At 37.3% G+C, this 12,844-nt stretch overlaps 1 protein-coding gene across 5 annotated transcripts in view; it reads right to left on the bottom strand.

Annotated features, from left to right (window-relative positions):
• KTN1 (kinectin 1) overlaps positions 1–12,844 on the bottom strand; it is a 101,346-nt gene that overhangs the window by 60,659 nt on the left and 27,843 nt on the right. For all 5 annotated transcript variants that reach the window (XM_046647104.1, XM_046647103.1, XM_046647105.1 and 2 more), the window contains 4 exons: positions 7,621–8,165; positions 4,357–4,494; positions 2,214–2,384; positions 1,104–1,234 (listed from right to left, as the gene is read on the bottom strand). In XM_046647104.1, the coding sequence (XP_046503060.1) occupies positions 1,104–1,234; positions 2,214–2,384; positions 4,357–4,494; positions 7,621–8,143 (963 nt within the window). In that variant the 5' untranslated portion in view covers positions 8,144–8,165. The remainder of the gene's footprint in view (positions 1–1,103; positions 1,235–2,213; positions 2,385–4,356; positions 4,495–7,620; positions 8,166–12,844) is intronic.

Below are 12,844 nucleotides of genomic sequence, written 5' to 3'. Positions count from 1 at the left end.
GGAGACTGTCCCATAAGCATACTACATTGTACAATGCCACAGATGTGTAAGCGAGGTTGTCAATAGATACCTGGAAGTATGAACAGACTTATAATGCTAAGATAAATGCTATGACATAAGAAATTTAATTATGTTCTAAATGCAATGAGAAACACACCAAAGGGTTCTTAAAGCAGTGAGTAATATAACCTGATTTATCTCTTTAAAGGTCACCTTACACTTGTATGGAAAAAATAAATTAGAGGGCTAAGAAGCAAAGTGGAAACAATGACGAGGAGACTACCAAAGGTAACGAGGTGGGAGGTGATGGCTTGGAGTAGGGTGGTCTTTAAGAAAAACAGAAGCCACTGGAGGCTTTGAAGCAGATAAGCAGTTAGGTGGTTACATGGGTGGGTGTGTGTGAGTGTTTGGAATCAGAAGAGTTAAGTCCACCATCTAATATCGAATACTAGACACCACATCATCTTATCTTACACAAGTAACATTTGAAAACTTGTCGCCTTTCCCAGTATGACACAGTACACACGACAATATAGTGAACATGACTCAAGAGAAATTAAATATTAACTCTATGGATTGTTTTTGTTTTTTACAAATTTTAGTCAGTCATAGCAGTGATTCTACCACCCAAATTATTTCTTTTAGAAGGGTAATATTACACACATGCATGCACACACACACTCAACAACAACAAACATTCCCAGATTCTTCAAATGGTGCTATCTCCAGGGCCAAAAACATTCCATATATGCTATCCAGAAGTGACCTGACCTTGCCTTCGACACTTGCAAGCAGAGCACAGCAAGGGACAACTTAGCCAAGTGCCAAATGACTTTAACATCATATAAATCATCTTACTTATACGTAATTCACTTTTGTCAAAACCTCAGATGACTCAGACACCTGACTAAACTAAATAAGTATACTGATTAGTATGGATATATGAAATAACTTCTGAAGGCATTCCAGAACTTTTAATGTGGCTGTGTGCTTTGCGGTGTGAAGAATGGGAGGAGATGATAATTTCTGGCTCTAGCAGAAGTCTGGCTTGGTGAACTTCTAATCCCTGCTCCCAAACATGCCCATAATCAAAAGATGCTCACCTTCTTTAAAGCATCCTGTATCACACCAGACTTCTCCTTTAGCAGGTCTACAACACAAAGGGCCTCATTTTCAGAAAACATCATAGTCTTCAAGGACAGAAGAAAATCTTTAAATTTCACTTCAGCATTTTCTTTAAAAAGAAAAAAAAGTTGGCATTTAAAAGACACAAGTAATAACTTCAGCAAAGGTAAGCATCAAGAATTTTTGACCCAGAAAGTCAATAACCAAGAAAAAATAGATTTACTTTTCAAGTCAAACAATAATAAATGCACCAGTCAAGAGAGAAAACAGTGTTTATCACCTTTAATAAGGAATAATTACATTAACCGAAATTTGCTCCAGCTGCAGAATACTAAAGTGCCAGTATGCCCTCATTAAAAAAAAAAAAATCACTCAAATGTCCAGTATATGCTAGTATCTATCCTAGAGATGTTCATAAACATTCTCATTTAACCTTAATACTCGTGACATATAAAGCAAATTTTACAGATGAGAAAATAAGCTCAAAGATAATTACAGAAGGAAAGCTGATTTTACAAAGATTAAATACCTACCAGTGCTTCTGACATCTAAAAAATCCATGCATCAACCCTTCCTGACTCACCCCTCAGCTGCCCTGGGGCCCTTACGTCAGCACCAACTTCCTCTTCTTAAAAGCAACTGTCGCCCAGGGGACCCACAGGGGCCCAGGGCTTTTAACACTTCAGCTACATTATGAGTTTAAATAGTGGGGACAGGGGGTATACAGGAACTCGCTGTACTTTCCACTTAATTTTCCCATAAACCTAAAAGTGCTCTTAAAAAAAATAAAAGTCTATTAAAAAATAATAATAAAAGGCAGTCATGAATTAACATAGAATGTCGTAGGAGATAACAGTAGAAGGGAAAAGATCAGCGGACATCAAACAGCTGTGAGACCTGGGCAAGTCAAATTCCAGTGTCCAGCTATACAAAACTGAGGAGGTTGGACTAGAAAACTACCAACAAATCTTTCACTACAAGGATTCTCCTAGTTTTTTGCAATTCATTGTTTCTATGAGAAAATGTACTTGACTACATCAGAACTCAAAAATGTGTTTCTTCCATATAACAGGCATTCTGCACATTACCTTTGTCTGTTTCAGTCTTCAATTTTTTAGCCCCTGTTTTCTGGATTCCTTCTACTTGGTCAGGTTTAACCAGATCAATAACCTCTCTCTTATCCACCACAGGATTTGAGGCAGCATTATCCATCAAAGGAATGTAAGGAGTTGCTTGAAGAAGGGGTTCGTCTACCAAGACTGCAAGTTAAGTTAAACAAAATTTTAATTAGGGTTTTTTTTACAACAGAGTAATTAAATAACATGTATGCAACGCATACTTTAATGACAAATGCAGTTATTTTCAAATCTCTAATACTAGCTCAACTTGGCTTTAAACTCCTGTTTTATCATTTAACAAATCAAAACACTCTTCTAAGTAAGCAGTACCAGTTCAGTATTATTTTATACTAAATCATTTAAGTCATCTAAAAGTGTGTAGCATCTATCTTCTAACAGTAGTGGAAAATTTCTTATTATATATCCTTTATATTTTAGTTAGTTCTCATTTTTCTCCTGTTTTAACTAAGAATCCATTCACATTTAATTAGTGCTCAAGGAAAACTATTAATTTTTATTTATGTTAGTATGCTGCTGAATTCTTACTGTAATTGATAATTTATTTTTTTCTTTGAGGAAAATTAGCCCTGAGCTAACATCCACTGCCAATCGTCCTCTTTTTGCTGAGAAAGACTGGCCCTGAGCTAACATCCCTGCCCATCTTCCCCTATTTTATATGTGGGACGCCTCCCACAGCATAGCTTGAAAAGTGGTGCATAGGCCCACACCTGGGATCTGAACCGGCAAACCCCAGGCTACCAATGCAGAGCGTGCGAACTTAACCACTGGGCCACCAGGCTGGCCCCAACAATTGATAATTTTTAATTGAGTTCTTTTCACTTGCTAGGTACAAAAATCAGTCATTGTTCCTTGCAAATATCTTCTCATTTCTAATAGATATGCCTCTCATCTCCATGGCACATCTTACCACACTGGTTAAAACCTCCAGAACAACATTAAAAGTGGAGTAAGGAAGCCTCCTTGGGGCCAGCCCAGTGGGGTAGTGGTCAAGTTCACATATTCCGCTTCAGCGCCCCGAGGTTCACAGGTTCGGATCCCAGGTGCAGACCTAGCATTGCTCGTCAAGCCACACCTGGAGGCATCCCACATAAAATAGAGGAAGATTGGCACAGACGTTAGCTCAATGACCATCATCCTCAAGCAAGCAAAAAGAGGAAGACAGGCAAGAGATGTTTGTTCAGGGCCAGTCTTCCTCACAAAAAAAATTTAAAAAAGGAAGCCTCCTTATGTTATTCCTAATTCTAACGAGAAAAACTCTAAGAGTTTGAACATTAAAGTCTCATGTCTCTTGGTTAGAGATACAAACTTCTACACCCACCTGGAAATCTCTCTATAATCCCACCTTCTGTAAAAACCTTTTCAGTATAGTTCTTTTAATTAAAATTTACAACATTTAATCTTATCAAATATTTTTGGGTAATATTTTTATATACCTGATTGCTTGATATGTCATAATTTTATTGCAAATAATAAAATTTCATCTTTTCCCTTTCCAATTTTACTATTTTCCAGCACTAGTTGATACCACAACCCAGGATTACTTGAAAATCACTGCTGAATCTACATAGTTTTCATAGCTAAGTCTTCCCTGGACAATTATGAACATATAAAAATTGCTCCATCACTTTTAATTGGATGCTTCCAAATATACAGGCAATTATGTTTAGGAAGTAACTGGGAATGCAGGATAATGATAGAACACAAGGATAATAATGTCCTCAAGCATAAAAAGATTGGTACTTAATTTGTACTTAATTTATACTTAAAAAGTACAAATATTTCAGAAATATTTTTCTTCTATAGAGATTGTATGCTATTTACACTATTTCCAAAACTCAGTAAAGAACACTTATAAATGCTTTGTCCTTTTTCAATTTCGATAAACCTCCTTGTGACAAACTCATACCCTGCCCATCTGTCAAAGCACCACAAAGCCACAGGGTCCAAGAGAACCCTGGACTGGTGTCAGCGTTCCCGCTGGCCAAGTGCACCTCAGGCTGGGAATTACAGAGCACACGCGGGCTCTCGAGTCCTTGTCCTAGTGTACTTCTCTCCAATGAGTACTTATAGAATACACAGCTACACAGTTTACCGTTTTCTGTCTTTTGCTTCTTTGACGAAACTTTCTTCTTTCCAGATGCACTTTCCTGTTTAGTCTCTTGATGGAGGGGTAGTGATTCTTGCTTTTTTGAAGGTGCCATAAGAGGTTCCACCTTTTTATCCTGATCATCTTCATTAAAAATAAAAAATCACCATAGCAAACAACGAACACACCAGAAAAGATTCAATTATTATTAATGAATAATTCCAGAATGCTTTACCACCCAAATTTTAAACTCTGATATAAACTCTCTCACTAATAACTTATCATTCTAGGTTTCTTACTCTGCTATACCTGCTCTGTAACTTCATCAAGACTTCTAGTCCTTATTCCTTCTCTTATATCCCACTTCTCAGGCACTCCTAGCCCTTACTCAGCCTGTAGGCATGATCAAATCTCTATCATCTTAAAAAACACCCTTCCCACCACTGTAATTCCTAGCCTCCCACACCCATTTCCTTCTTATATTGACAAAAGAACAGTCTGTAGTTCCTTTTCTATCAATCATTTCTCAACTAACTGCAATCTGATTTTTATCTCCTCCATTATATGCATGAAAGGATTTACTCAGGTCCCTAGTGTCCCAAATGCGTACTCTACCAATAATACCCTTTAATCTTTATTTGACTTCTAGTTAGTGTTTCACACTATTGGTCTCTATCTCCTTAAAATTCTCTCCTCTCCTTTATGTTAAGTAAAATAAACCAGTCACAAAAGGACAAATACTTATATGAGGTACCTAGAGTAGTGGAATTCATAGTGACAGAAAGTGGAATGCTGGTTGCCAGGGGCTGGGGGGAAGGAGGAATGGGTGTTTAAGAGTGTTCCATGGGTACACAGTTTCGGTCGGGAAAGATGAAAAAGTTCTTGAGATGGCTGGTGGTGATGACTGCACAAGAATATGAATGTACTTAATACACTCAGAAATGGTTAAAATGGTAAAGTTTGTTATGTATATTTTGCCTCAATAAAATAAATAAAATTTAAAATTCTCTCCTATCAGCTCCCATGATAACTCTTTTCTTACCCTTGGAGTGCAGCCTCCTTTGTGAGCTGCTCCTACTGCACACCTAATACGCTTGTGTTCCTCAGAGTTGTGTCTTCAATTTAAATGCTTTCCGTGGATGATCCTGTCTACACCCACGACTTCCACTACCATTCATGCTTAAGGCTTCTGAATCTACATTCTAGCCTTACGCCTGTGTACTTACATATCCCACTGCCTCCTGAATTGCTTCCTATGTAAATGGCCCCCACAGGCACTCGAAACACAGACGGAAAGCATTCCTGACATACACGTCCACACTCTCTCCAGTAGTCCCTTTCTTAATGCTACCAATGACCCACCAACCAGGGGTTCGCACTTTTTCTGTAAAGGGCCAAACAGTAAATACTTTAGGCTTTAACAGACTGTCATAACTATTCATCTGCTCTTGCAGTGCGAAAGCCAGCCACAGATGTATGTTAACAAATGAGTATAGCTGCACTCAAAAAACTTTATTTATGGACACAGAGGTCTGAATTTCATGTAACTTCCACATTTAACAAAATCCGATTCTTCTTTTAATTTTACAAACCATAAAATGTAAAAACCATTCTTGGCTCATGGGCCAGAGAAAACAGAAAGCAGGCCACATCTGGCTCACAGGCTGCCATTTGCCAACCCTGATCTAACTCAGAACTTGGCCAATCAGCTGTGATCCTGCCTTCTCCTTTATCTGCCATACCCTATCCCAGAAGGTTAGTCATGTCATTTTTCACTTAATAGACCTCTCTAATCTACTTTCTATTTCTTCCGTCACTACCATAGTTCAGGCCTCCAACTTAACTTTGGAAAATAATAACCTCTTAACTAGCCTGCCTACATCAAATACTACACCATGAAACCCGTCCTCCCAAGTTCTGCCAAAGACAGCTTTCTAAAACATAAATCTGACCTTGGAAGCTAACCTGCCTGAAAATCTTCAACAACGGCTCAACTATAGGGAAATCCCAGCTCCTTAGTGCTGTATACAAAACCATCACAATCCAGCCTCTGTGTCTTCTCAGCTCCGTTTCCTACTACTCCTACCTCTCATTTCATTGTCCAACAATGCAGTGCACCCATATACCTTTGCACCTTCACATACGATATTCTGCTAATGTGAATGAGACCCCACTACTTGCCTGGTGAAGTGATTCGTTCTGGAAGACCCAGCTCAGGCACTGCCTCCTCTGTAAAGCTTTTCACCCATAGGCCTCAGAGTAGCAGCTGTTTTGGTCTCTGTACTTCTTTCTATACCTTGTACATTTCTTACGTAAGTCGTATTATATTACTGGCTGACGTCCTTCTCCCCTACTGAAACATGCTTACTTTTATTTCTCTAGTACCATGGCTTGCTCATAGCTGGCAAGCAAATATTTAAAATCCAATATGTCTAATTTAACACTCCACAAGGTAAGATACACAAACAACTTAACGGTACACACGAGTCCTTTTATACAGAGTAAACCGTTTGCAGTTTCACACATCACCAAGCCATTTCTCACGTCCTTTGCATTGCGCCTATTAACCTCTCTCTTTGGAATACCCTAACCCATCCCTCCCCAGACACCCACAAAAACTAGCTAGTACTTATTCATCCTTTAAGATTAATTTCAGGCATTACACGCTCTAAGAGGCCCATCTTAGAACTCCCATACTGGTTTAGACATACCTAGATCATTATACTAAATGATCATTACACTAAATTTTTATATAATAATAATCTATTTTATGTTTGTGTCTACAGCTAGTATGTGACTACCTTGAAAACACACTATTCATATCTGTAGTCTTAGTATCTAATATAATGACTAGAATAAAACACATGTACAGTAACTGCTTGTAAAATGAATCAATCAAGGTGAAAAACTGTATCTGATCTATCTTTTCATCTTTAATTTCTACCACACTCACTAGAAAGTATTGGCTGAAGTAAGTGTAAAAGTTTCTAACTGCTTAGTGGTTTTAGTCAAATAGTTCGATTTTATACATTTCTATTAAAGGTCTTTTCCATATTTGTAACATGAAGCTCAGTTTTAAACGCTGTTTTGTGTTCAATACTATATTTCTATCAGCAAGAAATGTTAATGAATGCAAACACACAGTGAAAAGGATAAAATCTCAGTTTCAGACTCAGTACTTAACATTGTGTGTACACACCTATCTGAATGTCAAGCTCTAAAGTTTTTAAAGCAAACAAACACGCGACAAAGCTGAATAGACTACAATACCGCTTCCGTTCTTAGGCTTCCTCTGCGCGGGTTTCTTCCTCGAGGCAGCCGCGTCAGAGGGCGGGGTGGGCTGTTTAGTAACTGGGACAGCTTCGACTTTTTTGCCTGGAATCTTTGATACATCACTTTCTTTGGTGACCGGCTCTTCTAGGACAGGCTTGTGTTTCTTTTCCTTCTTTTTTCTTTCTCTAACACTACTTGAAGTTTCCACCACATTCAGCGGAACAGGTACAACTTGCTCATCTTCTACAGCCAAGGCATCAGGTAATTTGAAGTCCCGGGGTACACTCTCAGAATCGGATTCATGGAGGTTCCCATTCTGGATTTCTTTCTTTTTACTCTTTTTCTTTTCTGCCTTCTTTTTATCTGTTTTGGTAGGAATAAGCTTTTGTTCTCTTTTCTGTTTTGCAAGAACTTCATCGTATAATGTTTCTTTCATGAAAAGCCAGAAGAAGAGGAAAATTACTGTAATAACTACTGAAGGAATAAGGACAATAAAATACGTTGACTCATAAAACTCCATGGTGCTTTTTGTTAATGTGATCCTATAAAACATAAATGCGCAAGAAAAAAAAAAGTGAGTCAGTCTTATAAAAATTAAACACACAAAACCTCTGCTCTTTCAAGTGGTATTCCAGATCTAACCTGATCTATAAATCTAGGCAGGTTAGTTGTTTAAATCACATATCTGATTACTTTGCCATCTACAATTCAAATATACTACAAAAAAATATGTGGTTAACTGGAAACAGTGTAACACAGCCTTCTATTTTTAAATCATGTGAAAAGATCCTAAGAGGAAAAAAACTTAGACATGCATTACTTTTTTCCCCAAATATCCACTTTTGACACTTTATTAGTATATAGCTTTTTTCCTACTACCGTACAATGTTGATGAATGCTACTCTATGTGGAAATAAAGAGGCATTAACTATTACCAACACACTGGATATTCATTAAAAGTACCTCACTCTTAATGGCAGAGAAAATAGAGGCAGTTCATTCCCTCATTTAAAGATTTAGACTCACAAACTTCTAGCACCTCTATTCCAGCGACTAACAGCCTCATGATCTGGTAGACACATTAAGGATATGAAATGACAATAAAGTCAAAATCAAAATGTTAGGATGCATCATTTCGCATTAAAATAAACTACAAATTAGATGCTTCTCTTAATTTTTTTCAAGGTATCCCTTACTGCAAACAAGTAATACTGCAAAAACAAAGTTGGCCATCACCCTCCTTCCCAAACACTACAAGAGGCTTTGCTTTAGCAACAGGTTATCAGCCTTACTTTTAGATTAACCCAAGAGCTACAGAAATTAAAGGTGTGACCTGACTACCCAGATCTGCCTTGAACACAGACACTGTAGCCCTCATCTGAAGGGCAGTCTCAGCTAAAATTAAACTTCACAATAAGAATGATTCTTATGTTTAGCTTCGAAATATCAATATTCCTATAAACATGCATAAGCCACATAAACGTGGCTTGTATTCTTATAACTCCTCTCAAATTTGTTGTGGAAAAAGGCAAAGTGTGTAACACAGATGAAATCAAACTCCAGGACATGCTTAAGATAAAGCTAATCAAAGTTAAGTCAACTTTTGCACTTTACGAATAAATCTGAGAATTTTTAGTTTTTAAAATATTGAAGTCTTAAATTAAAACAGGTAGGGATTAGATAAAGAAACCAAATTCCACCTAAACAGAGGAATCATTATTCTGAGAATTATTTTAGAACTTAGAAAACATCTGCTTTAAAGTTAGATAAATCTGACTTACTGAATATAAGACTTCACCGGAACCATTTTAAGGACTCATGAATTTTCCAAAACAAAATATAGCTATTCACAGCTGTCTGTGTTAATTGCCAAGATAGACAAATTTAGGGATCTTATATTGGTAACATAATAAACTTAAGCTTATTAAATTTAACTTTGTCTTTCCATTTATATGTCATTTAAAAATATGGAACATACTTTACTCAAGTTATACCAGCAATAACCTAAGTCTGAAAATAGCAAGAAATGGGACCTGAGAACAAAGTTGTTTATTGTGCACCACTATTAACCTTTCTGATTGAAACAGCACTTGTTAACAGTTCGCACTTCCATAAGCAATTTTTAAAATGGTATTAACCTAACCCTGGACTTACTAAGACAAGGTTTTAATAAGTTGAAGGGGAAAAGATGTTAACAAACACTAAAAGAAACTTTGTACTTCCTTGATAATTCATGAACTATCCAGGTTTTTAATTAATGAGACATATTTTACTGTATTTTACTGGTCAGTCAGGAATGCTTTTAAAGAGGAGAGACCAAGTGTTACTTTTGGTTTTTGTTTGTTTTAACATTACCATCCACAGGCTACATAGCCTGCTCAACTTCTGGGGAGCTGGGAGAGACAATAGGACAAAACAATGAGTTAGAACTCTTCGGATTTTTGCTTTGGGGAAGAAAAGAGGCTAAGGCACTTAGCAGCAGCCATAGACCCTGAAAAAGGTCAACTCAAAGTCAGAGAGGGCTTGCTGGACAGCAAGCTGCAGCCACACGCAGCCTTGGCCCTCAAACGTCCTGATGGTTTTCTAGTTCCTTTCCCAGGTCCCACAATTAGGACTTTTACAAATAAAAATGTAATCAAAATTTACATGTCCCACATAAGCCTGGAGAAATCACGATTCCCATCTTTGGATTTTCATGAGATCCCCTTCTCACCATTCAATTCCCCTTCACTTGAGCACTCTTTCTGCATCTAGGGGAGCCTAACCAGAAGACCAAGACAAATTTAAAGTCAAGAAAACGTTTGCATTCCTTTAACCCAATAATCCTGATTTTTAGCCCAAGAAATCTGCAAGGAAAAGTACATACAAAGATATTCAGAGCAACATTACATATAATATGAAAAACTGAAAGAGACAACATATCTAACATCAGAATGGGTTAAATTAACAAATAACTCAATAAAATATTGCTATTAAAACTATAAATACTAAGACTTTTTGTTAAATTCAATACTGCTAAATAGTTAAAATCATAATTTTACTTGTGTGATCAAACATTCTTCAAAACATTTTATGCACAATAGGTTATTAAGATGAAGGTATAAATTAAAGTTGTGCCAAAATCACAGGTTGAGTTTCATTTGCCTTAATATTTTAAATTCTTTTTGTTAGTTTAAGAGAAACTCATAAAATGTTCAATTCCTTGCTTATTTTAAAAAAAGGCAAAATAGGGGCCAGCCCAGTAGCACAGCGGTTAAATTCACGTGCTCCGCTTTGGCAGCCCGGGGTTCACGGGTTCAGATCCCAGGCATACACCTATGCACTCCTCATCAAGCCATGCCGCGGCAGGCGTCCCACATATAAAATAGAGGAAGGTGGGCAGAGGTTAGCTCAGGGCCAATCTTCCTCAAAAAAAGGCAAAATGAGTAAGTAATACAATATCAATTAATATACTATAGCTTCAAATTATACCATGAGCCTAAGAGTAATATAAGGAGAAAAAAGAAGCAGGCAACAGAGGACTGGAAATGAAATTCAGAGAGAAAAACAGGGGGAAGGGCAAAGACAGGCAGAGATATTAAAAAGCGGAGTGGGATGGAAAAATAAAAGGAAGGGGAAGGTGACAAAGTCAATTTAGCTGAAGGTAATAGTAATCAGGTCATTAAAATTTTCTAAGTCCACAGGATGCAATTCAACATATGTTTGTTGAGTTGATAAAACATGCCGACAAGTAGAGGCTCAGGTTTCAAGATGGCAGCAAAACCAACAATAATCTCTCCCATATTATCACATTCCCTTTGTAATATTAACGACCTTTTTAATCTAATCACATCTTAAACTTTAATAGATTCCAATCTGAATGTAATTAATGGCCAATGGTGCTACTAGAGATTTCTCTGTCAAATGAACAAGGAGTAAGATATCCATGGGATCATAAGAAATTAAGCCCAAACTATTCTCAACCTACATTCCATACCAGCGGCGTTTATCTTTTACTGGGACATAAATCCTTCAAGAAACTGATGAAAGATACCAATCCTCAAAACAAACAAAAAGTGTACATACTCACTAAGGTGTACTTATCATTCCAGGAGGTTTCTAGACTCCCTGAAGGGTATGCATGGACCCAGGTTAAAAATCCTGCTCTAGAATAAGAGATGAGAGTTTCATCCTTGCCCTACCCCTTCAAGAACTCAAAATTGGAGGGAAAAAAAAAACAGTTAACAGAATGGAGAAAGAATACATAAGTTCTATGTTTCATCTGACTATGTATTATGTTAATAAATACTTTTAAGATTCTATTTACTTGTCTTCTTATAACTTACATTTGTTCTTACAAAAATTGAACTACATCACTGAGTTAAATTCTGTAAACTTCTCAGAAGGCTCGACAATCTGTTTATATTAACAAATAACGTGAAACCTGAAATTTTAAATGTTATAAAAATAAAATCAAGAGCAATTCTTACAATTTCAATCAAACTGCTTAATCAAAAAGGATAAAACTATATACGTAACAATAGGCCCACTATTTATAATGATAAAGCAATAAAATTATCTAAGTGTGGAACATTTACAGAAACATAATACATTTAAACATCACATCATTTAAAATAATTAAAACAGTGTAAGGTAGCAAAATATATAACAAAAAGCTAAAAATTATTTATGTTGAACACAATGATATACATACAGACATAATCTGAGACTACAGATAAATGAGAATCATTTTTTACAGAATGAGATTATAAATTTTTTTTAATATTTTTATTTTTCCTTTTTCTCCCCAAAGCACCCCGGTACATAGTCGTGCATTTTTAGCTGTGGGTCCTTCTAGTTGTGGGACGCAGCCGCAGCATGGCTCGATGAGTGGTGCCATGTCCAGCCCAGGATCCAAACCGGCGAAACCCTGGGCTGCTGCAGCGGAGCGCACGAACTTAACCACTCAGCCACAGGGCCGGCCCCTAAATATTTTTAAGGTATAGCTAATTGTTCAACTTCTTAAATTTCTTCTACATTAAAACAAAGATTGGGGCTGGCCCCGTGGCCGAGTGGTTAAGTTCGCGCGCTCCGCTGCAGGCGGCCCAGTGTTTCGTCGGTTCGAATCCTGGGCGCGGACATGGCACTGCTCGTCAGACCACGCTAAGGCAGCGTCCCACATGCCACAGCTAGAGGAACCCACAACGAAGAATACACAACTATGTACCGGGGGGCTTTGGGG

This window comes from Equus quagga, chromosome 20 (genome assembly GCF_021613505.1).
Source record: "Equus quagga isolate Etosha38 chromosome 20, UCLA_HA_Equagga_1.0, whole genome shotgun sequence".
In the NCBI taxonomy this organism is placed as follows: Eukaryota; Metazoa; Chordata; class Mammalia; order Perissodactyla; family Equidae; genus Equus; species Equus quagga.
This window is presented reverse-complemented; position numbering and strand designations above follow the sequence as displayed.